The sequence below is a fragment of the Lineus longissimus genome, chromosome 15, assembly GCF_910592395.1.
Source record: "Lineus longissimus chromosome 15, tnLinLong1.2, whole genome shotgun sequence".
Lineage (NCBI taxonomy): Eukaryota > Metazoa > Nemertea > Pilidiophora > Heteronemertea > Lineidae > Lineus > Lineus longissimus.
In genome coordinates, this window is record NC_088322.1 from 15474958 (window position 1) to 15501122 (window position 26165).

Consider the following 26165-nt stretch of genomic DNA (forward strand, 5'->3'; position numbering starts at 1 on the left):
ATTTGACGAGTGTGTTCATTAAAATACTCCATTTAACAATAAATTGAGAGTAGTTAAATATTCAGCCTTGTACGTACCAATTTATGTGCTATATGCTCCTAATTATAGCACTGACCTCATTAACTTAAATGCAATTTACCCCATTTTAGAAATGGAATAATCGATCCTTTAATGGAAACGCGTAATGTGATTGGGCAATACTGCAATGACGTCAGAAATGTTTAGAATGGCAGAGAGGGCCAGTGTGGGGACAAAAGCAGGCTTTTGACAGGAAAGCTGAGGTTAGTATTAATCGTATTTCTAAGCCGTGTTTGACACTTGTGAATAAACTGGTAAACATTGTGGCTTTGTGTCGTAAAAGAGGAATATTTACTTGTTCAGTACAACTTGGATTTACCCTGAAGGGAATTATCAAACAGAGACTGAGAGGAGTTTTCAGGCTCTGAAATGTCTGGAATGGACCAGAATCCTGCGGACAGTGCGGTTTGTCTATTTTTAACCTCTCAAGTTCGACCCGCCTGAACAGAATATCGACATTATCTTTGACGATATTTATTGTTCTAACATGTGTGTTGGTATAATATCTTCATCCTGTAGCAATTTGGTGAGTATATCTGCAGGAATTCTTAAAATATAGCGTTAGCAATGAAGCTTGTACAGGCCATCATCCGTATGCAAAGCATTGTAAAACAATAGAAAAGTTGTACATGGGGCTCCCGATGGGGCAATGAAACTTCTGGGAAACAAAATTTAAAGGGAATGACCCCCGGCCCTGTTGAATCATGATGACGATGTCTTCTGAAGAAAAGGTATATGCAGAAATGTACAAAGTATTGCAGTAATGACAGACTATCGTAACAGCGAAAACAGCTGTGAACTGACAGTCACCACTATAAACGTGACGGTTAATGGGGTTTTCAGTGTGTTCTGATTATCCGTCATTTACTGACTTGAGATAATAAACTCGAAAACTGATTTGGACAGAACATTCTTATTTTGTCCAGGCGAGGATTGAACCCTGGACCTTTGGATGAGGCCTACTTGGCCTCACTCTACCAGCTGTGCTGTAGGGAAATTCCCTCCAGCATTGCGTGGGCAAGAGGAAATGATGCCACCACTTACAAGTGTCAGTCATCATGACATAGACTTATATAGAGTAAAATGTGAATGAGACCCCTTTAAATCAATTTCAATAGTACTCGTACTGACACAAGTGGCACTGACAGTAGAATGATGTCAAGTACAGTCTGGTGGTATGATTTGTTCATGCCAAATCAATTCCATACATGTATGCTATGCTATGCTATGGCTAAACGCTCATGGAATAAAGAGCACTTAGCATGCTATCTGTGATGAGATAAACCAGTCAATGTATTCCAGTTCTCACAAGTTGGCTGCAGTCATAACTGCTCATGCACTTCATAACTCCAAGCGGGGGCATGGCTTATTTACATATAAATCTCCTTTTGTAACTATGACTCAGATGTTTGCGGAGGGTTAATGTCCATCTTCCAATTAGAATAAATAGCTTTCTTTTGTCTTCCTTGTGTGTCATTTATCATCTCTGGCCTAGGGGAAGGTGAGACAGATGGATATGGAAGCACCATAAGGATGATTTGTCCATCATCAAGCCCAAATGGTTGGCTTTGAACAGCCACATTGCACGGTCCAGCTTGTGACTGATGAAGTGACTTTCAAACACAAATATGCTTGGGGTGGTTCAAAACGTTTTACCCTCTCAACCTTGTGGGCTGGAAGGCCTATTGAAATCAATTTGCCGGTGTTTTACATCGACTACCGTATCGCACAGTAACTCCCACAATATTTCTTTATCAAGCCTCAGATGTCTACAGGGTAGAGATATCTGTGCGTAGGTAAACATTGATTCCATTCCAATGAGGGTCTTTGTCAGAAATATCTCATTTTTGGAAAAGAGAAGTTGGCCAGGAGGTGAGTCCGGTATAGGGCGTTGACTGTACATGCAGGCTACATGGCGAGTCAACCTTGCTATTAATCGGACCAGTCTTAGTTCATAGTATGTTGGCTAATGCCTATAAAAGATTTCACAGGACAGACAACACTGGTCCAAGACCAAGTCGATTCTGATATACATGTATGCAGATTGATTGTAATCCAACTGCTGAGTGAAATGAACATTGTCAGCCATTGACAGAACAAGTATCGTCCGGTCCTAAAGAGCCGTGAAAATGACTGCGAATGTTCATTTGGAGTTCATGACTAGTTGTTTGATAATGATATGCCCCCTATTTACCTGTAATCGTACTAAAATAGATTGTTTGTGTCTATGGACTCATCACTGAAGCATACCTGATCCTGCGGATTTCGGAATTCACCAAAAAACTAGCCAACCATTGATGTTCAATGGGGAAATAAACAATAAACATTTCATATTTAGTGCCATTCTTCATATTCTGAGTTTCGTATCTCTTTGCAGTGAAACAACATCAGTCGGATCATCAAGCGGAGTCATGTGTTATTGTCTTGAAAATCTCTGAATGATTTGCAGCTACAAAATGTTACACGTTTGCTGATCGCACCAGACACCTTGTTAGTTCTGTTTTGGCGACATTCATAGAGCATTGTCTGCTGTCATCGCCAACACTAATGAACCTTATTAGATCCGCAGTAAAAAAAATGTCATATCACGATAACAAATTTGAATCGACCAAACCTTGCCGAGTTCCCTTCATGTCAAAAGGAGCTATCATTCTTCATCATTTTGATTGGTTACTTAGCAACGGTCGTTGCTGACGTCAACGGTGCATTTGGAGTTGGTACACAGGATTATAAAACCTGATTCACTTGTTGGGAGAGTGTTTCTTTTGGCATGCTGATCTCAGTAACTGTACTGTTACAACAGCGAATGTTTCTTCTTATAGTACACAGAGCTGATGAATTGGAAATAAAGATAAATCTTATTTCTATAATGTACTTGTATTGTACCATGTATACAATACATGGTTAAGATGGATGTATCCAATTCAATATTATGCCATCTGTCAGTTCCTGGCATGCCATCAGTTTTGACTTTTTAGCTATTCAGCGTTCTACTATTGCTATTGCACTATGTTGTAAGGCTGCGGATGAATAGAATGTTTGCCCAAGACTGCGCAAGTGGCAGTCTCTACTGCCACGAATATCAAACACATTGCGGCGTGTTACAGTGTGACAATTCCGTCTTGGTGTTAGTCCTGTACCCTTTCAGCCCAGGGATGGGAGGGGGGGGGCTCTAAATATGGCCCCGCTTTCTATCTCAGCCCCGAACTGCTACTGAAATAATTCCAGTCAAAAGTTGTGATCACACACGAACAAGAGAGACAAATCATATAAATCTTTCTTTTGGCAGCACAACTCGTGAAACTTTCATGATAGCCTTGTGCCCCACCACTACAACCAATCTACCAAGGAAACTCACAGAATCTAATTACTCCATTGATCGATGCCATGGTAACGAATATGGTTGCTAAGCAACCAAATAAATTGCAGCGGGGAAGTAATCATTGTATTGATGGAGTGTTGTGTGCGTGGGGAATTCTCGGCATATCTGGCTATCGCTAGATGTGTTGGGGCTTGCGGGGTAATGAGTTGTGCTGCTTGGTGGCATATTAGACATTGGCGCGTGACCTAGGGGTGATCATATTAGATTCTGATATCGTGATACGATGTGACATGTTGTGTACACGTAAGTGTCTTGACAATTTAACCCTTTGTGTAGCGTGGTGCTATTATTACTAATCAGAGATACAGTTGCATTCCAGTAAGGTGCTGATTTTGGGGAGACGCAGATATATCTGGATGAACCGGCGTGGATTTCAAGGAAGTACTGCATGTGTTCCGGACTTTTTGAAGCCCTCAGGCTAAAACTTTTCCGCACCTGAGTACCTTGTCATTGCACATCCCTGTGACAAGAATCGATGATGGCAGCGACCGGCAATCAATATCAAGCCCAGCCCTCATGTCTCACTTCTCTCTTTCAGGAAATAATGTAACGTCGACCAATACTCCAAGCCTCATCGACGCGAGGACGAATCATTACTCAGGAATATATCGTGCGTCTTCACCATGCCCAAGCGAAAGATAGACGACCTGGATATCGGGGATGAGGATTCTAATTCGGCCAACTTGTCCGAGGCAGACGATAGTACTAGCAACTGCAGCCTGAATACGAGCAGTAGTACAGATGTGCCCACGACAGATACTGTCAGAGGTAAGCTCTGACACTTGATATCTCATCATACCTTTCTTTCTCATCCAAATCTCAAGTTTGTGACGGGTTTGAAATAAGCGCAGTCCTTCTCATTGGTGAGCTGGGGTGATAGATATTAGAAAGGCATCATGTCCGTGTCACTCGACCACCGGGCTGCAGCACCATGCTAGAATCGGCAATCATACTTGCACGAAACTTGCTGATGGACAAATGCAGAAAAAGAAGATGACAAGAATGATCACAACTTGTCATGCTTATTTTCCCGTCTAAAAGTAACAACTACCGATGGTATGAAATATCTTGGTTCTACAGTGTCCTTGTTCTATGATATCCTGCTTGATTTCATATTTCCTCATTTCTTTGTTTGTAGATGTCGGGAGTGACTGTCCAGCAAAGAAACGACGGCGGGCGGTCAACTTCAATGGCGTGACTGTGTACTACTTTCCACGGTCGCAGGGATTTACGTGTGTGCCTAGTCAGGGTGGATCTACTTTAGGTATGTAGCGACAGAGTTTTTAAATCGGGATCGCTGCTGCTTCAGGAGGAGGGTGGCATCATGTATTGCATATTTTGTCGTCCCATGGTGATGAAAATAAACTGGTAGTCCTCGTCAGCCAGGGAGACGTGTTCTTCGCTCTCCTTCTCAATTCCTACGTTAAAAATCGCTAAAAGGGTATCATGGGTGTCGACTTCTACTTCTAAATCAAACGTTTGAAAGTACGACCGGGATAAGATGAAAGGTTTGTCTATCGCAGGATTAGTATCAGCGACTTAATCTTCCCCATCTCATCTTCCCGCCACAAAGCAGCCGATAACAGCTTCGCTCGGCTCCCATCTTTCCAATATTACTCCATTATCGGCAGGAATAAAAGCCGCCGTGTATCCTTGTCGCTAAAAGGCGATGTTTTGTAAATACGCTATTATTAGCTCAGTCGATGCACCCGTGGTCTTTAGAATCGAGATCGTCGTACGTCAATATTCCTATTTCTATTCCAACCCTTTGTTGTTGGAAAGGTCAGAGGTGTACGCGATCAATATCATGTTCGTGGCTGGAAATGATGATAGTTGGTCTGCTCAGATGGGTACCCTGTTTTAACCCTCTCTGGCTCTCGTACTTGTCCTACACCCATAATTGAGCATGGAAGTTAAGATACTTTTTTGCTTCTTTCCCACCCAGTTTCTCAGTGCAGAAGAATGCGCATCACGAAGATAGATTCCATATACAATACTTCACTCAGGATTCAGTACACAAGTTTATTGGCAAAAAAGATGAATGAACTTTTCCGATACAATTCCAGTTGTTATCAACGATTGTAATGTGTTATTGATCGTTCCGTCGATATCGTCATGGTGATTCATCAGCGCCTCGATCCTGTCCATCCAAGTTGAGTGGAAACTGTCAATCACCTCTCAACATTGATTGACATCAATTACAGATTTTAGAAAAAAGTTCAAAGGTCACTCAAATACTTGGTCTAGGCAGAATATTTTGAGCTCTTCAAATCAAACACCCTGTATAAAAGACAGCGATTGCTCATTTGTTGATTTTGGGCCCAAATGGGTCTTTTCTGTACAATTTGACCTCAGTAATCAAGATACCTCCATATCAAGGACGGCATTTGCCAGTGGTGTCCTTGATGGAGAGATTCTACGAGATAATTTTAATTAAAATTCTCTGATCGAGGCATTCTGCCATATCTCCCAATATTGATCTGTGCAATGTTAAATAACAGTTGACAGTTCAAATACTCCACTCTACTAATATAGGCTGGATTCGTCCATCAATGAATAGCGTTTGCAAGTTTGTAGTTTGCAACACTCCGATGTGAGATACCACAGAGCTAAGGGTTGCTGCAAATGTTGTACCAAACTTTTGCCACGCTCATCCAAGCAATTGGCAGCAAAAGACTGTGTGGCTGTGTGATAGACTTCATAAAGAATGTTTTGGCGGGAACTCGGTTTCTCGTGTTAGTCATAGAGGTTAGACCAGAACAGCAGCTCACTCAGCCTTAGCCATTTATACATTTGCACTTTCCAGTGCAAAAGCAAGCCTGAAAGGTGATGGTTCACTGACTGTAGGGTTATGATCAATGAGAGTTCTGACTCATCTTCATAGTTGCTGGATTTAGATCCATTAAGATTAGATTTACCCTGGGTTTTCAACTCAGCCTCATGTACAGATCATGTGTATGCCAGTAGCCCTGTTTACCCCAGTCAGGCCTATAACATCCATCCTGACACCAATTGCCAACAAAGCAGGTGTGTTCAGGTAAAATCTGCTTCAATCTTCCGGTAGCTGATTTTTCGCTTCATAAGCAAATTTTACGATCACCAGGCCTTTGTGTAGTATGCTTGTACTTGCAGCTGTTTATCAGTGGCAGGCCCGGGCCTCTCCGGCAATGTTCATGTGTTCATGGATCAGCAAATTACCAGTGATGGGGGCATGTTGAAGTGGGCTATACCATTCCTTGTGGGGCAATAATATTGTGATGACATGGATGATGTAAATTGAATCTTTTTCAAGTTAGCTCAAGACCAACCGCTCGGTTTGCTCACCATAGAAATTTGATGTCAGTGGCTATTTTGACCCTGTCTGAGACGTCATGGAAATGGCCCGCCACTGACAACCCAGCTCTGTTCATGATGTGACGTCTTGCCTGATGTCAAGACAATATGACATCCCTGAGAATCATCTACCAAATGTATAACCTTTCATCTTTGCTTACATACAGAAATCTCCAGGCTGATCCTACATGCTCCCATGTGTGTGTGCTGTATACACCACTGGGTACATTCTTAGATTGAACCAGCTGTTGTATGGATCAAATATTTATCAACAAATGGATCTAACCAATGATGTTGAATTAATCATGAATGGAAACAAGGGGGTAATGATTAGGTAATATGCCACGTTGGACTTCATTGTATTGACTGCCATTTGTAAAGTTATGTTTGATGAAAAACAGCACACCTTTCAAAACTAGAAGGAGTTCTTTCCTTACGAACGAATCTTCAGGTCTCACAAGCCCGGTTTTGACTTTTATGATGATCATTCACCGTTCTGCCAGCAAAAATATGACGCGGATGGTCTTGTGACATCCAGCAACCAAGGACAGATATCTCAGTCATGCCCCCCCCCCCCCTGACTGTCATGCCCCTCTCTCACCCTACACCTTTTCTTACGTATTTTGACCTCGGAGATGCTCCAAGAAATCAGATGTATTTTTATTGTTCCTGCAGCCTTCCCTTGTCAATCATTGTCATCGGGAAATATTGTGCAAAATGATCCTGAATACATGCGTTCATTTCTTGTGTGGTCATCTTTTCATCTCGTTGCCATTGTCTACAATCAAACGTCCATTAATCATCTCGGCGCAATCTAAGCGCTGAGATTTCAGTGATAGGATGGAATTGTGGGTAATCAATCAATGATGTTGTCAAACTTATTGTCTGCGGACTATGATTGCTGAGATGGAGCAATATTTGGTGTCTTTGGTGATTTTTTTTCGGATATGTGGGTTATTTGGGCGTGATGTTATAGTCAAGACAATTATCATAAGGAAAGGGTGTGGTTGTAGCTGCAGTGATTTAGCTTTGATGCTGATATTATAGTTCCTATTTTTGAAAGTATGGTTTTAAAAACGAAAGTAGTCCTTTTGTAGCTGGGGTGAGTTGTCGTGTCACAACAAACATCCCAGTTTGGGATTCAGAGCAGACCGTCATGATTGTTCTGTCACAGCAACCCAAAATTAACCTAAATAGTATTTTTATAGCAGGGGCCTGGTTTTCTTGTCACAACAAACATCCCAGTTTGGGATTCAGAGGAGGACAACATCACCGCACTTTCACAGCAAAGCGAGAAGGCAAAATATGTACACCATGGTAGTGTTTTGAAAGCATTACCAATATAATAGCCACAGCCATTATATCTATAAATTGGCAACATAATTGTCACATCATTTGATCAATAGCCAAGTTATACAGTGTATGGTGCATGTAATACAATAAAGAAAGTACATTGTGTGTTGTAACACATGGACAAAGCCATCATTGTCCTTTTATTGTCAACCCTAATGTGCTTTATGAGACAGGTGAACACCACCTTGTACACAATATGTATGGGCTTGGTATGATGCAGGGCCGTATTTGGTTTGGGGGACGGGGATGGGAGGGGGGTAGACATCACTGAAAAATGAGCATTCCATGCAGATTTGAGGTAAATAAAAAGTCGCATTCTGCTCCCCAGAGAGGCAATCCCCCTGGCCCTTCCTCCCCTTCTAGTGCCCCCACCAGACTAAAGTTTTATACTGCCCTTTGCTCTCTGCCATAAAAAACTTGGCAGAACTAGTAAAATGAAAGTTACTACTGCCAAAGTCAAAACTAATACAAGGGTATGAAATATAATTGATAATGGCAGTTTGCAGTCAGTTATTGATACAAATATGCAGGTTGTGATGATGGGCTATGATAGTCCTCCATTATGTTCTGTATCTACATGTACACGATGTATATGGTCCTTTCTCTCTCTAAATGTAGCTAGTGAATGCTACCCATATTGGCTTCCCTTCCCCCACTGATAGATACAGCACATGAGAGATAATACGCATCATGACAAAGGTGGTTCATCCCCCCAGGGCAGAGCGTCAGAACAGTGCATCATCAAACAAACTGAGCTCATGAGCAAAAAGCGCATTGCTGTTGTATCAAACGCACACACCCTTGTGATGGTGGATGATACCAAATTGGAAAACCTAGGGCTGTTCTTGTAAGTGATTGTACCCCTGATGACTTGACAGGTTGTGGTGAATCGTTGGAATGGTCTATTTCGAAATGCTGGTGGGTGATAGGGGCCAAAATCGAGCCTTGGTTTAGTTTCAAGTCTCTGAACAATGGTTAGAAAACATTCCAGCCTGAAACCTTTCCACTGACAGGAAGCTTGTGGTGAACAGGCACCAGTCTAACCAAACACACACCGGTGATACCACGACCTCCCCAAACCTGATCTTGCCATTCTTGATATGGATCTGTGGGGCCGCCTTCATGAATGGAACGGCTTAGTCACACGTTTTTTTCTTGTTTATTACGTTGAAAATTCCATCTCTCGGATGAGAAATCGATGATCCGGTTTCGTAATGAAATTGAACGAGGTGGTGGCTGTCTCTCCATCAGAGAGTGCGGGAATGTGTGTTTGAGTTAGAGCTGGGCTGGCGTTTGATTATGTTGGTGTCATTGTAACCATCGATGGTAATTTGAATACTTTCTGGACTGATTGCTTCATCTATTGCCAAAGGATGCAGAAATTGTCCCAACATTATAGAATTGACACGTGCATGCACTGAAATGTCCATCTGTTAGAAAGCTCTTTGTGAGCACTTCACGACAGTACCATTCTTGGTAAACCTTTTGTCATGACCATCTGTTGGAAATCTCATCCCCCCATCCTCCCTCCCCTCCGGAAGAATCCCTGGTTTTGAATGTTCGACTGCATTGGTCAGTGTCGGCAAACTCCCTTCTTACTGAGAGGTTACTAGTCCTAGATGCTTACAGCGTACAACATGCATCTTCCTTGAGCTAAAAAGAGTTTGCATTGCACTTAAAAATTGAACAGAACTGATCAAAAACAAGATCGAGTCTAACGAACCAATGTCAATTATCGGTGCATGATTAATTGAGTGGATTTACTGAACTACATCAGACATATTAAAACCTGGCGCACAATAAGCTAAAGATCATTCCAGTTTCCACTTGATTCATGGGGTGCTTCCCGCTTGGGAAATCACATTATCTTGGTGATTACGCCGGTGGCGATGATGTATGTCTGTAATATTGTGATGTCTTGAAATGCATTGGTATTCAGGCAGTGCCGCCTAACACCCTCGTTGATCATCCAAATGTCGATTAGCTGTCACAGAACATCTTAGTTCCAAATGTACGAGGTTTCGTACGAGGTTTCTCACCAGGTTTTTTCATTGCCAATTCATGTAGACTGTCTGCAACCTACTCTCATGATGTTTTTAACGACCAACATAAACATTGCTTAGCTACATTATCTCTTTAGAAAAAGGTGTTGGTTGTAATTGACTTTCAAAATAAGCAACGTAATGTTTAGTCCAGACACTATACGCCACATTGATCACTGATGGACGATCTCAGTCTCAGTTCCTAGTCCAAGAGTTCAAGAGACTCAAAAACTGGTGTCGGGTATGAGGACCAAACTTTGTGATATCTGTTCTGCAGTAGCCAGTTGATCCCGGTGGTGGTGAAAGTTTCTCTCCCTCAGAAGTGTGTCAGTAACCATGGCTTCCCGACATTTAGAAGGTTGGTCACATGCACCACAGTGGGTTACAGCAGCTCATTCCACCCTAGATCCGCTGCCATGAGAGGGTTAACGTGGATCAATATTCATTTCAGAGGCATTGAAATCGCACCATGTGATTCATCTCTCTACACCGTGCTGTCCCGTTACCATGGTTACCCGGAGAGACTTTTTATTGTTTAATCTGACCTGCCAGAGATGCTGTGTGGTTATTAATTGTGGAGTGTAGGGGTGCGCTAGGCTGGAGAGCTGCTAGCAAGGGTACCAGACAAAGTAGCAGTAACAGAACTGAGATCTCTTGTCCTGAGTTCAAGCCATTCTAATGCAATGGGAGGAGCATGCATAGGGATGGTCCAGGTACAAAAAATGTAGTACCAGCAATCACGGCCTGATGGATTGTATTTGATATTGTATATAATGACGTAAGGTTAATTGGTGCGTTGATAATGTAGCCATCATACATTATAGCGTATCATCGATTGGCTACACTATCATTGTTATACGACCAAAGTTCATACTTCACTATCTGACATTCAGTCAAAGTTTATCAGAAATAAATCTTAAAAACGTATGAGAAGGTTTTGGCTTGCCCATTAAACTTCCTCCTCTGTGCTCAGAATGAGATTAAGTTCATTATCTGCTGTTTTAATGAGTGCGTCTATAATAGTCGTGTCTTAGAAAAAACTATTCGCTGACATTTGTGTTATAATGAGGCTGTATTTGTAATGATACTTGGGGCAGAGTTAGAATAACTAAGTTTTTTCAGGTCTTCAAGCAAAGTCATCATTTGGAGTTCTTCTCCAATGTAACTCGTGTGAGTGGCGTCCCCCTATGCCTGGGGCCTAGTGAGGATTATCTCCGTTAATAGCCCTCTATCCTAATTGGTCTTGTATTTCATGTTTCATTCTATGTTCCAGGAATGGCAGACAAGCATCATCACCATGAAGACTACTCACTGTCGGAATACGCCAAGGAACAGCAGCGACTTCATCGCCATATCATCCAAGAGCATCAACGCATCGGCAAACTACCCATGTCACCGTCGCGACGATCACCAGCCAAAACATTCTCAGACAAATCGGAGTCCGAGTCAGAAAACGAGTTGGAAGTTGATGACTATTATTTTCTTCAACCGGTCACCACGCGGCAACGCCGCTTGATTTTACGGACTTCCGGTATCAAGAAGATTGACACGAAGGAAAAGGACGAGTGCCGTGATATTCGGATATCACGGGAATCGTGTGGTTGTGACTGTAAAGTTTATTGTGACCCAGAAACGTGTAAGTGCGCAAAAGACGGGATAAAATGTCAGGTTGATCGGTTGTCGTTTCCGTGCGGGTGTTCAAAAGATGGCTGTGCGAATCCGACAGGTCGTATTGAGTTTAATCCACTACGCGTTCGGACTCATTTTATTCACACTCTCATGCGTTTAGAGTTGGAACGGAAAGATAATGAATGTCGGCGGCCGCTGAATGGAAACGCCACATCAGAGAAATCAGACTCGGAAAAAGAGGAGCCTGATAAAGAGGATGTTGATGGTTACAACAGTAATGAACTCGGTAGCTGTCGTGATTGTCAGAACTCTGAGGTAAATAATGTTGTGATGCGCGACGTTCAGTTGACATCTGGAAATCTGGAAACGGAGAGTTGTATGAACAATAACGACTTTGCTACGCTGCATTATGGTGAGGAAGGTGTACCGCGCCCAGCGTCTGTACCAATACCGCAACAAGCACCCAATGATGCCTTGCCACGAGTGCTTCTATTCAACGACACGGAGGAGGAATTTCACGAGCAGGAGACACCGGGGACGTTGTATCCTTACGCTAAAGAAGATAGTTCCTACTCTGAGAGTAGCGACTGTAGCAGTGAGGGGTCAGCGTCTTATGAAGAAACTGCGGCATATCAAAATTACGAGGCAATCACGAATCTCAATAACATGGATCGCCATAACGGTAACCGTGACTACTGTATTCCACAGAACGCGGAATATGAACCGACGACTGCGCAGCCAGAGAGTAAATACATTGAGTTGAATACATCATCATCGATGTATAAACTTGAGCCGATCTCAGAGATTCTCAACCCAATCCGTTATCAGGGGTTTTCTGCCTCTGACCACAGCAGTCAGGACTCATGGACAAGTGCGACAGAGCCTTTTTGTTATTCTCAACAGACCGCTCTTGAGAATGGTAACTTTGACAACATGTCATGTTCTGCAGATGTCACAACACTCATGCCACACCAGACATCAAATTACTCCTACATTGCCTCCGTACATCAAGATCACATGGTCAGAAACAACAGCAACGAGGGATTCCGCGAAACATCCAAGACGTACTTTAATCAGGATTCGCACATATCAAACCAGGGGACAATGTCTGATGACTTCATGACACCGGAACCGACATTTCATGAGCTGCAGACCAGTAACCACGGTAACAAGAACACAGCCATGAAATCCCTTGAAAACAAGGTCATGTTCTCTGAATCTCAAAACTTGAATTCTCCGACTTACTGCCGCCATTCTGACTTCACACCGGCATCGCTTCTCGAAGACCACCACAACGGCAACATCTCATTGAAAGAGCAGACAACAATTTCACAGCTAGTGCCACCTACTGACAACTTCTGTCATCACACAGTTGCGGCAGATTTACTGAATGGTTCCGAGGATGTCAATATGGAGAAAGATCAGCCGGAAGTCAGTCTCGACAACGGCATCCAAGACCACGCAGATTCACCGCCAAATTTTGGTGAAGTAATCAAGGAATCTATCGTTGAAACAGTATCTGCGTAAATGATACTGAGATGTCATGCCACCTGGTGGATGCATTTGTAGTTATTATTTGGTGCCATAATCGTGTGTTATTACCTCAGTGTAAGTCATTTGAAATAAGGTTCAACTCAGATTCCTGATTGGAGAAGTTTTGTGAAAAGATGTTTGTTTTTGTTCAAAAGTAATCGTGTGTCATCCGGCATACTGGGGTTCAAAAAGTCACCAAACTTAAATGACACGATTTTTAATCGAAACATTATAAAACTATTTTGGCCATATATTCTCAAGATTTACGAGTTTAAAATTGTTGGAAGGCAGTTTTAAGTCATTAAGATCACGCCATTCACGTTTTTCAAAATCACAAACAAGACCACTTACAGCCCTCCAAATGGCAAGCCAACGCATATCTGGCAAGGTAACGACAGTCCTTATCCAAACCTCCAGCAGCCCAAATCCCTAACTCCCCAAGCCCATTACACCGAAATTCACCAAGAAGAAGTGGGTGACAGCGTGTTTCCGTGGTAACGGATGATAAAGTAGTTGCATACATTTGGTACTATTGATTTCTTAGCGTCTGGGGTTGATAACGCTGGTGTATGGTGGGTAGTGCTTGGGGAGACTTGGAGAAATAGTCGACGGTCGTGGTGGGCTATTACGCTGCTGGCAATTTACAACTGATTTTAACCCCTTGGACTGTCTGAACAGAATGAGAAAAGGTAAAAACTCGAAATTAAGCACAGGTGTAAATAGGCACCACTATTTTGGCTAGAACTCTGAACCCTACAATTAGAACGCTTTCAAAACGAAGTGAATGCTATTAAAGCCAGGGAGGGAGTCTGTTCTTTGTTTTTAAGAGAACACCCTCCCAGGTTATGAATTGGCATTCACTACATTTTGAAGGAGTTCTAATCGCATTAGGATCTCAAGTTCTGGCAAAATGGTGCTACCTATGTTCAATCCTTCAAACCGTTAGGCCTTCTGGAGGAAGATTTCATGTTTAATCATGTCTAAGTTTTGTCCGATCAGTTTCAGATTCGGAATGATGCTGGGGTTATTTACTGTATTATTTATTCTGTTTGTTCTAAAGTGTGGAAAATGTGAGACATTTTAGAAGCAATGTGAAATGTTCTACATTTGTATTCAAAACAAGTCATCATGTAAAAACCAAGCTGCCACTCCAAGAGGGGGTTAAAGATTGATGAACTATTTCAAATACGCACACGTTGTGTGGAAGAAAGAAACGAGTAATGACTCTGCCAGTGACAGTGATGAATGAAGATTAACGAGGGGGTTCATGGTGGTGATCAGTCATCGACCATCCATCATGATATTGTCGCGACTGTGTTCCGTTTGCGGAGAACGTACGAGGGTATGGAAGGGCTAATCGTGTCTTTTGGAAGTTTCGGTGCTGCCTGAACGAGATCTTGAGGACTTGCCTCCAATGGAAGATAAAATGGGTGCTTGTTCCATCTTGTAGTTGGATAAATTCACATCACTATTTATCCTATATTTTTTGTGATTTGATACCCTGTTTTTTTTATCGAGTTCAGTTTTCTGGTGAATAGGTGCAACAAGCAGGCCTACAATTTACAAACTCTATTGGTACCAGTAGCAGACACTGTGTGTTGGTACCAATATCTTCATGGGCATTTTAAAATTGTGGCACAGTATTCAGGACTACAAGGTCCACTTTAATTCTGTCCGACTGAAAATTATGGGTTGGTTAGCATAATTGGGTCTGGAGCACTTATGAACAACACAGCTGTCTCCCCTGATTGATAAAGTGGTATATTCCATATGTTATGGATTTGTATGTTTTGAGAAGGTCCTATTTATTGTGCAAGGGGTGATACGTTGAGAATTTATTCTTGCAAAATGTATATCTGGTCCTCTATTTATTTTATGAAATATCTGATTCTAAAATGTGTGTGTTTATATTCTCAAAAATATATCAATTAGTCAAAAAATATGTAAATTAGTCATGAATATTCATTAGATATATGTAAATTGGCGTGGACGCTTCCGTGAATAAATTAACTTTAAACATTTGTATTGTGTCAATGTAAGATGTAAGATGTCAAATCAGCATGATTTTTATGGATATAAAGTCTTTTCATTGTGATCTAGAAGCGTCCTTGTATCAGTAAATCACCCCTTCATGTTCAGGGGGTTGTAGCTTTCCATTCTGGGTCAGCTAGTCTTACTGGGCTCGACCATTTTCTAAAAGGGATGAAAGGTTGCAATTCGCATGGTGCATGTCATAGTCGTAATCCAGTTGTAAAATAATAATGTACCATAAAAACGTGGGGTGTCTCAAGAAAAAGAACAGAATTGTAGATTTTTGTCACAATTTTTAGTTTTTTGGGATGCCCTGTAGCTAGTTAAGTTAATGTAAGAATGGATGTAAGTGACTTGTTAAGTCTGGTCTAAATACATATCAATGTATGTGTGTCTGTTTGTAAATTCGACAAATTTCAAAAAGCGTAATTTAAAAAATAATGTATTGTGTAAATCTGACATTTCATGACTATGAGTTTGACTTGAAGAGCAATAATTTGTGGTTAATGATGTCTTGATTTTTCTACACCAAAGGTTCCTAGTTTGGTTGGCGTCCTGCTTTCATCAACTTTGATCTGAATGCCACCTGGAGGAAATCATGTGAACTTAACCTAATCCGTCTGCTGCCAGTCTTCATTGTTGTAAAGAGTCGAGTTGAATCTCATCTACTTACCCTGCCTCCTGGTGACAGATGTTTGTACCCTGTTCTGTTCTAAGTATTCAGTGGATCTGTGTCAAAAATTTTGCTTTTTGTGAGAAATATTTTTATAAAATTTGAATTTTGAGGTCATATCTTTGGTTTTATGGTCAAAACTATTTCTATATAAAGGTTTGCAAAAGATTTCATTCCATGTACTGTCGGGTTTTGGAATTCATCAGATTGAAATGTGGTCAGTCTTATCATCTTCTTCATAGTAATGTGAAAATATTGTGCCATGTTTTCAATTTTGATCAATGTAGTGATGTGGCCAATTGCCAAATTGTCAATAGCAAATGCTTCGACAAAAGGAAGCAAGATTTCGTCCTGATATGACCTTGAATATGACCTTGGAAATGACCCTAATGATCTGAACGTGATGAGTGAAATCTAGTCAAAAATTCATTCAACCTCATCCCAGGGAGCTTCTTGATGCAGCACCTGTGGCGGGGTTGACCATCACCATGGAATATGGATGTTGTCATAAAGCTTGTTGTCATTAAAAAAATCAAAAACATTTTTTTCAAATTTTTGTGCATCTTTGAGCTTCATCAAGTTGTGACCTTGAAAAGTTGGTCAAGGTCACTTGCATGTTTTGCTTGCCATGGTGTCTTAGAATGTGTTTGTATTTTGTCAAGGATCTCAGTCAAGAGTGATTTGTGCTGTTGGTTGTCATGGAAATATTATGTTCATTTGTTGCTAGGCGACAGATTAGTTGCCATGGAGGTAATGTAATGTTTATGTGTTACTAGGCAACGTGTCTTGTCTTTTTGAGAAGGTGCTTACATCAACTTTGTCTCAAATTTGTCAACTATTTTGTTGCTGATTATAGTTGTTTCTGTCTCCTTGTATTATACACCATTTTGAAATACTTGGACTGCCTTTTTCGGTCCAATGAAAAGACAGAAGTGTAACTTATATCTAGTATTTATTTTTAGCTAAGTGTAAACTTGTAAGTCAGTGAAGTTCTGTTATGAGTCAAAAAAGGATATCTGGGTTGTTCTTGAAAAGAAGAATTTGGATCATATTGGTTTCGAGAATGTGGATGGATTCTCTATTTGTAGCAAAAAAAAAAAGTTTGCCTCATTTTTGACCAATGAAGAGTTGAAAAAAATGTTATTAGTGCAATGTCTTGTAAGATCATTCAGTTTCTATGAAGTAAGTAGGCCTATTTATGCTATTTTCCATATAAGAAGTGTTTGACACACAGGTGATAGATCCTCAAGTCAGCGTAAGGGTTGGTGCCGTATGTAGACATTATTAGTACATACTGTGTGTAATATGTTATGTACTAACCTACTCAAACTTGTTGCACACCTGTAAACCCAGCTATTTGGTGGAGAAAGATCATAACATGAATGTCTCAAGTTGGCCGGCATGAGACATTCATGTTATGATTTATGATATTTACCGTTATGATATATATATTGGTAAGATAAAGATATCTACCAGTAGATTGTGACCTTCCTTATAACATACAAGGAGATGTTCCTGTCATGGGGAGTTATAGAGGGCGTTATGCAAGTAGCAATGCATGTCATTGCGTATCAATGTGGGTTTACAGGAAAACGTGAAACATTCTAGAAGATGTAATGTATATGAACGATTATGATTGTGTGACTGTTGTAGTTCCCATTGTTGTCAAATACATCAAACTTGAGCTGCTGTTCTGGTTGTAGATTAGTACCCAATCATCTCACAGATGGCAGCACAGAGGGCAGATGAGACAATTGGTCATGTGCTTGTTCAATTTCATCCACTTCTTGGGATGGTCAACATATGCGACTATTCTCCGATTTCGCAGAAGCAAGCACTGATGAGCCGAGGGAATGAGGCGGCCACATTGTACCAAGACATGTATGTGACGTCATCCTTAAATGGTAAATGTAACCAATTGTCCCATTTCATTGTGCTGTCATCTCCAAAAGATGACCTGGTACCAATCTAGTGAATTCAAATTTTATCTCCTTCGCAAGATTGTGAATCTCATGCAGTCATGAAATAGATGAAGAATGCTGCGACATTTATTTCTATCCTGAACATCCTGCGATTAGTTTAAAGATGGTATCATTATGATTCTCACATTCACACCCATGGGAATCTCAACTTTTTGAATCTTCTCAAAACAGACTGAAAATCTTACTAAATGCATTTGTTTAACCTGTACTTTTGTCAACATGATCAAGATATAAACGGTATAAGATCTTGTGAAGTACTAACAGTGTTTACTTCAGCTGAGGTTTGCAAGGAAATCGGTTCAATCTTTGACCTCAGTGCATCTTCATTGGGCCAGGTATCGCATTTTTTGACTTCAGCTTTTCATTGATCTGAGTGAAACATGTCAACTCAACCTACTTTTCCAGTATTCTGCTACTTCTGACCAAAATTTCCTGCATCACCGCCACTGGTAAAGTTGCTGTCGTTAACAACTGAACGATTTAAACCTTCTCCAGGCGAACCAAAGCTGAGGTGAACTTTCTGGTTTTTGTCATCAAGCATTTAAGTGTACAATGTATTCATGTGCAATAAATGGCAGTATGCAGAAGACTTCTTTGTTTTCTTTGGCCTTTCATTCCCACTTTGATAAAACTCTCTTTGATGGTTGATCTACCTGACAGAATGTACATCAAGTGGCCTCCAGTAAGTGTAGGTGATCCTACCAAGTGTCGCCCCTATCAAAGGGAAATCATTATGTCTTATTTGAAACTGACTAGTAACTAGTGAGATGATAGCTCAGACTAAGGGGCCTTGGTGCCTGTGGTATAGAAGAGACGGCCAGGTTGTGCCTGTCTTCACAAGCATGGTGAGATGATGGCTCAGACCAAGGGGCCTTGACGCAAGGACCCAACGCGCCGCGTAGCGGCAAAATAGCGAAGCTGGCGAAACATTTTGACTGGTCACCGTGATCTCATTATGGATATTTACTTATTACGATGTATGTGGGCAGAAGCAACACTGCGCAAGATTACCTCGAGCAGGTGCTAATAAAAGATTATGCTAATGAGCATACCTTCCTCATTGAGTTTTCCCTGAATGGTCCATATCGCGCAAAGCTCGGGACGTCATGTAACTGGCACATGCCTAGTCTCTCTTAAAGCACGGTCAACAGACACCCCTATACCACCTCACACTCGGAAACCACAAACGCTCACCCCTTCCCCGGCCCCTACCTTAATACTTCTGGGCGTCTACAGTATAGAGAGACGGCCAGGTTGTACCTGTCTTCACAAGCATAGTGAGATGATAGCTCAGACCAAGGGGTCTTGGTGTCTGCGGCATAGAGAGACGGCCAGGTTGTACCTGTCTTCACAAGCATAGTGAGACGATAGCTCAGACCAAGGGGCCTTGGTGTCTGCGGCATAGAGAGACGGCCAGGTTGTACCTGTCTTCACAAGCATAGTGAGATGATAGCTCAGACCAAGGGGCCTTGGTGTCTGCGGCATAGAGAGACGGCCAGGTTGTGCCTGTCTTCACAAGCATAGTGAGATGATAGCTCAGACCAAGGGGCCTTGGTGTCTGCGGTATAGAGAGACGACCAGGTTGTACCTGTCTTCACAAGCATAGTGAGATGATAGCTCAGACCAAGGGGCCTTGGTGCCTGTGGTCTAGAGAGACGGCCAGGTTGTACCTGTCTTCACAAGCATAGTGAGATGATAGCTCAGACCGAGGGTCCTTGGTGCCTGTGGTATAGAGAGACGGCCAGGTTGTACCTGTCTTCACAAGCATAGTGAGATGATAGCTCAGACCGAGGGTCCTTGGTGCCTGTGGTATAGAGAGACGGCCAGGTTGTACCTGTCTTCACAAGCATAGTGAGATGATAGCTCAGACCAAGGGGCCTTGGTGTCTGCGGCATAGAGAGACGGCCAGGTTGTACCTGTCTTCACAAGCATAGTGAGATGATAGCTCAGACCAAGGGGCCTTGGTGCCGGTGGTATAGAAGAGACGGCCAGGTTGTGCCTGTCTTCACAAGCATAGTGAGATGATAGCTCAGACCAAGGGGCCTTGGTGCCGGTGGTATAGAAGAGACGGCCATGTTGTACCTGTCTTCAGAAGCATAGTGAGATGATAGCCCAGACCAACGGGCCTTGGTGTCTGCAATATAGCGAGACGACAAGGTTGTACCTGTCTTCACAGGCATAGTGAGATGATAGCCCAGACCAACGGGCCTTGGTGTCTGCAATATAGCGAGACGACAAGGTTGTACCTGTCTTCACAAGCATAGTGAGATGATAGCTCGGACCCCGAGGCCTTGGTGCCGGTGGTATAGAGAAACGACCAGGTTGTGCCTGTCTTCACAAGCATAGTGAGATGATAGCCCAGACCAAGGGGCCTTGGTGTCTGCGGCATAGAGAGACGGCCAGGTTGTGCCTGTCTTCACAAGCATAGTGAGATGATACCTCAGACCAAGGGGCCTTGGTGTTTGCGGCATAGAGAGAGACGTCCAGGTTGTGCCTGTTTTCACAAGCATAGTGCGACGATATCTCAGACCAATGGCCCTTGGTGCAGGTGGTATAGAGAGACGGCAAGGTTGTGCCTGTCTTCACAAGCATAGTGAGATGATAGCCCAGACTGAGAGGCCTTGGTGTCTGCGGCATAGAGAGACGGCCAGGTTGTACCTGTCTTCATAAGCATAGTGAGATGATAGTTCAGACCAAGGGGCCTTGGTGTCTGCGGCATAGAGAGACGGCCAGGTTGTACCTGTCTTCACAAGCATAGTGAGATGATAGCCCAGACCAACGGGCCTTGGTGTCTGCAATATAGCGAGACGACAAGGTTGTACCTGTCTTCACAAGCATAGTGAGATGATAGCTCAGACCAAGAGGCCTTGGTGTCTGCGGCATAGAGAGACGGCGAGGTTGTGCCTGTCTTCACAAGCATAGTGAGATGATAGCCCAGACCAAGGGGCCTTGGTGTCTGCGGCATAGAGAGACGGCCAGGTTGTGCCTGTCTTCACAAGCATAGTGAGATGATACCTCAGACCAAGGGGCCTTGGTGTCTGCGGCATAGAGAGACGTCCAGGTTGTGCCTGTTTTCACAAGCATAGTGCGACGATATCTCAGACCAAGGGCCCTTGGTGCAGGTGGTATAGAGAGACGGCAAGGTTGTGCCTGTCTTCACAAGCATAGTGAGATGATAGCCCAGACCGAGAGGCCTTGGTGTCTGCGGTATAGAGAGACGACCAGGTTGTGCCTGTCTTCACAAGCATAGTAAGATGATAGCTCAGACCAAGGGGCCTTGGTGTCTGCGGCATAGAGAGGCCAGGTTGTGCCTGTCTTCACAAGCATAGTGAGATGATAGCCCAGACCGAGAGGCCTTGGTATCTGTGGTATAGAGAGACGGCCAGGTTGTGCCTGTCTTCACAAGCATAGTGAGATGATAGCCCAGACCGAGAGGCCTCGGTGTCTGCGGTATAGAGAGACGACCAGGTTGTGCCTGTCTTCACAAGCATAGTAAGATGATAGCTCAGACCAAGGGGCCTTGGTGTCTGCGGCCTAGAGAGATGACCATGTTGTACCTGTCTTCACAAGCATAGTGAGATGATAGCCCAGACCGAGAGGCCTTGGTATCTGCGGTATAGAGAGACGACCAGGTTGTGCCTGTCTTCACAAGCTTAGTGAGATGATAGCTAAGACAAAGGGGCTTTGGTGCCGGTGGTGTCGAGAGACGGCAAGGTCGTGCCTGTCTTCACAAGCATAGTGAAAAAAAAATCGATTGTCTTTTGGCTTACGGAACCTGCCTAATGTATTTCCACAGCTCAGCATATGAACATGTACAAGTATGTATGCTAAAGCCAATCCCACATTTTGACAATGCCTGTCATATTGATCATTGACAGAACAAAGGTCTCGCTTGAGCAGATAACTACTAGCCGGCCTGGTTCAAGGGGTGCCCGGATGCAGTGACGTAAAATGTATTGTCTTTGGTCATGATCGGTCGCGGTTGATTTGAACGCCAGTCGGTTGGTGTGTGAGCTGCGGAGAACATCGCGGGAATACTTTCTCCGATTTGAAACGTTAAAATGCCTTCAAATTTTCCGAAACAAATCAAAACGGCTGCAGCAGAAGGTAAGGCACAGTATCTATTCCTGATAAAGGTATGGGTTGGTTTCAAAGGGTTTTATTGTAGAAATAGTCATACAATCAAGGCGGGAATGAACTGCGCAGTTTGAAATTTCAAGCCAGACATGTTGAATTATGTACATCACTGCACTTCATGTACATGTTCAACGGCAATTTTAATTGCCATCCCTAATCAAATGCCATTTGCTCAAAGAAACTAAAGGCGCACGTCCAAGTCAAGATGGAAGTGATCATGTTAAATCTGCGAGATCCCATCACTGCTCTGCTATCCTGTGATGTGGAAATCTCCACTGAATTCATGAAGGTTTGTCTAATTATATGTAAATTGACGTAAACAGTTAACAGCTTTAAACTCAACAACAATTCATTTGGCGGCCACCATCCCGACTGTGGTGTAGCACCCAACTGTAACTGGCATGAAAAGGGGATACGCTGGTTATGGATGTCAGATCGTGGTTCCCTGACCTTTGCAAACAATTTCACTGGACGTAACCCACGCGGCGACACCAAGGACCGCTGGCTGATCTATTGATATGTTCGCAGTAGGGTGTCAAAGTCGGAGAGAAGAAGAGCCACTCTTCTCTTGTAGGGGGTTCACTTGGAAGTGTTTGCATTTGTAAGCCTATAAACACAAGATTTTAATCCTTCAGTCTTGGGTTTGGCGGAGAGAACTAATCTTACATAAGTCCCAGAACAATATCACATGTCTTTATGGCAATATTTATTACTGGGACCCAGTACAGTGCCGTTCTATCCAATATTCTTTGAGGCTGGTGGAAAGACTTCTTGTCTAAACAGTGCCATTCTGCCCCCTCTAAGGCACACATTGGTAACTAATGAATTGACTGCGAAATGAACGCAGTTGAACACAGTGTGAATAATTCAGTCTCGGTTTCGCCGAAAAGAAGGCGATATGTTACTATTTGATAATGTATATGATCATGATAATTAGGAGACCCTGTGTGGGTGTTTGATCCAACATAGTTTGATGTGATTGGAGATGGAAGTTTACCATAGTGCCTTTAAAGGTATGATAAAGACAGCATTAGTATGCTACCTGGTGCTATTCTGATGGACCATATTGCCAGGAAAACTTTGGTGGCAGTTCTCTATAGTCTTAATTCACGTTGTGGTTGTCCAAGTGGAAGGTAAGTCCTGCTGAAAATTTATTGGAAGGAAATCTTGATCTTGACGTACCTGAGTTTGACCTTTAGCTTGATCTGTCTCATGATTTCATGATTTTAAATTCAACAACCATTCATTTGGCGGCCACTATCCCGACTGTGGTGTAGCACCCGACTGTAACTGGCATGAAAAGGGGATACGCTGGTTATGGATGTCAGATCGTGGTTCCCTGACCTTTGCAAACAATTTCACTGGACGTAACCCACGCGGCGACACCAAGGACCGCTGGCTGATCTATTGATATGTTCGCAGTAGGGTGTCAAAGTCGGAGAGAAGAAGAGCCACTCTTCTCTTGTAGGGGGTTCACTTGGAAGTGTTTGCATTTGTTAGCCTATAAACACAAGATTTTAATCCTTCAGTCTTGGGTTTGGCGGAGAGAACTAATCTTACATAAGTCCCAGAACAATATCATATGTCTTTATGGCAATATTTATTACTGGGACCCAGTACAGTGCCGTTCTATCCAATATTCCTTGGGCTTTTGGAAAGGCTTCTTGTCTAAACAGTGCCATTCTGCCCCCTCTAAGGCATACGTTGGTAATTAATGAATTGACTGCGAAATGAACGCAGTTGAACACAATGTGAATAATTCAGTCTCGGTTTCGCCGAAAAGAAGGCGATATGTTACTATTAATGTATATGATCATGATAATTAGGAGACCCTGTGTGGGTGTTTGATCCAACATACTTGATGTGATTGGAGATGGAAGTTTGCCATAGTGCCTTTAAAAGTATGATAAAGACAGCATTAGTATGCTACCTGGTGCTATTCTGATGGACCATATTGCCAGGAAAACTTAGGTGGCAGGTCTCTATAGTCTTAATTCACGTTGCGGTTGTCCAAGTGAAAGGTAAATCTCGCTGAAAATTTATTGGAAGGAAATCTTGATCTTGACGTACATGAGTTTGACCTTTAGCTTGATCTATCTCATGATTTTATGATTTTAAATTCAACAACCATTCATTTGGCGGCCACTATCCCGACTGTGGTGTAGCACCCGACTGTAACTGGCATGAAAAGGGGATACGCTGGTTATGGATGTCAGATCGTGGTTCCCTGACCTTTGCAAACAATTTCACTGGACGTAACCCACGCGGCGACACCAAGGACCGCTGGCTGATCTATTGATATGTTCGCAGTAGGGTGTCAAAGTCGGAGAGAAGAAGAGCCACTCTTCTCTTGTAGGGGGTTCACTTGGAAGTGTTTGCATTTGTAAGCCTATAAACACAAGATTTTAATCCTTCAGTCGTGGGTTTGGCGGAGAGAACTAATCTTACATAAGTCCCAGAACAATATCATATGTCTTTATGGCAATATTTATTACTGGGACCCAGTACAGTGCCGTTCTATCCAATATTCCTGGGGCTGTTGGAGAGGCTTCTTGTCCAAACAGTGCCATTCTGCCCCCTCTAAGGCACACATTGGTAACTAATGAATTGACTGCGAAATGAACGCAGTTGAACACAATGTGAATAATTCAGTCTCGGTTTCGCCGAAAAGAAGGCGATATGTTACTATTTGATAATGTATATGATCATGATAATTAGGAGACCCTGTGTGGGTGTTTGATCCAACATAGTTTGATGTGATTGGAGATGGAAGTTTACCATAGTGCCTTTAAAGGTATGATAAAGACAGCATTAGTATGCTACCTGGTGCTATTCTGATGGACCATATTGCCAGGAAAACTCAAGTGGCAGGTCTATAGTCTTAATTCACGTTGCGACTGTCCAAGTCAAAGGCAAGTCTTGCTGAAAATTTATTGGAAGGAAATCTTGATCTTTACATGTGTTCCTGAATTTGACCATTAACTTGATCTGTCTCATGATTTCAGAGGTGACTGACCCCTCGGCCCATGAGGTGTGAAAGCGAGAATGATGAGTGCCAGTCTTCAGAATGACGAGGTGGCAGTGCCCAGTCACATCACAATCACATCAACATTATCAGGATGATCAGGTCACAGATCGCCGATACTTCAGGGGAGTCGGGGGAAAGACTCTGGTGTAAAAGCAGAACATTTCGGGCAGTACAGTGTACATTTGTACACAGGTTCTCACCCAATCAGAATCCGATAAATCTGTGTCGTCATCGGGGCGTCATCATGAAACCGCTTAGTAGAACTTGCCATTATATCAATAGATATTTCTGTAAAATGATGCTTCAAACAACGCTGTTCTCAGATCTCGAGCTGTTCTTTCTTGTGACATGCCTGGTGCTATTCCTGGTGATGAAATATGTATTAGTAATGTAGTATATTTCTGGTGTGTTCACTGTTGCAATAAATCATACAAATCCTCTTTGCTTGTATTGTTTTGTGCTTGTTACTCAAATTTGAAGCATACAGTATCAAAATATACTGGAGGAAGACCATACACATGAGGCAGTATCGAAAGACAAGTCTCATTACAGAGAAACATATTCATACTGAAGGAAGACCATTCACATGAGACAAGTCTCATTGTATATTCATTTGAGACGAGTAATTGCGGCGAAGACAGAAAAGGTCCAACGACAATAACAACAAAGTAACGTGCTCATTTTTGTGGTCTGCTTCGGGAGATTGGTATAAATAAGTGAGTAAATGACAAAAGTCGAGCTGAATATTAGAAAATGTCTCTGGCTCTAGTTATTGGGTAAAGTCATCTTATAGCGTAGACGGGAAAAAATCGCCTGTTATAGTCATAAACAAGCTGTTTTTCTGTCATGAATTTGGGATGGATCAAGCATTGTGCTGTGCATACATATGTGATGTATCATCCCATGTAGGACTAGCCCTATCTGCAGCATTCTGCTATGTCGATGTGTGTGTCATGTATGGCCT

The 26165-nt window shown here is 42.6% G+C and overlaps 1 protein-coding gene and 1 long non-coding RNA gene across 5 annotated transcripts; both read left to right on the plus strand.

The window, feature by feature from the left end:
* Positions 1-237: 237 nt before the first annotated feature.
* Positions 238-18625, plus strand: LOC135499518 (cysteine/serine-rich nuclear protein 1-like). 4 transcript variants are annotated; one of them, XM_064790319.1, is made up of 4 exons: positions 238-281; positions 3999-4228; positions 4599-4724; positions 11462-18625. In XM_064790319.1, exons 2-4 carry the CDS (start codon positions 4084-4086, stop codon positions 13342-13344), a joined length of 2154 nt encoding a protein of 717 aa, XP_064646389.1. In that variant the 5' UTR covers positions 238-281; positions 3999-4083; the 3' UTR covers positions 13345-18625. The 4 variants fall into 4 exon arrangements, with proteins under 4 accessions (XP_064646389.1, XP_064646392.1, XP_064646390.1 ...); XM_064790322.1 differs by lacking the exon at positions 238-281 and adding an exon at positions 300-483; XM_064790320.1 differs by lacking the exon at positions 238-281 and adding an exon at positions 497-604.
* Positions 18626-22039: 3414 nt separating this feature from the next.
* LOC135499929 (uncharacterized) lies at positions 22040-25647 on the plus strand. Its single transcript, XR_010449369.1, has 2 exons — positions 22040-22143; positions 25179-25647. It is a non-coding gene; the product is annotated as an uncharacterized LOC135499929 (long non-coding RNA).
* The last annotated feature ends 518 nt before the right edge of the window (positions 25648-26165 follow it).

Bases quoted from the DNA above. Each gene is read 5' to 3' on its own strand.
- LOC135499518 (XM_064790319.1), top strand. From the start codon at position 4,084: ATGCCCAAGCGAAAGATAGACGACCTGGATATCGGGGATGAGGATTCT. The intron at 4,229-4,598 runs GTAAGCTCTGAC...CTTTGTTTGTAG, and splicing joins CACGACAGATACTGTCAGAG to ATGTCGGGAGTGACTGTCCA. The intron at 4,725-11,461 runs GTATGTAGCGAC...TCTATGTTCCAG, and splicing joins TCAGGGTGGATCTACTTTAG to GAATGGCAGACAAGCATCAT.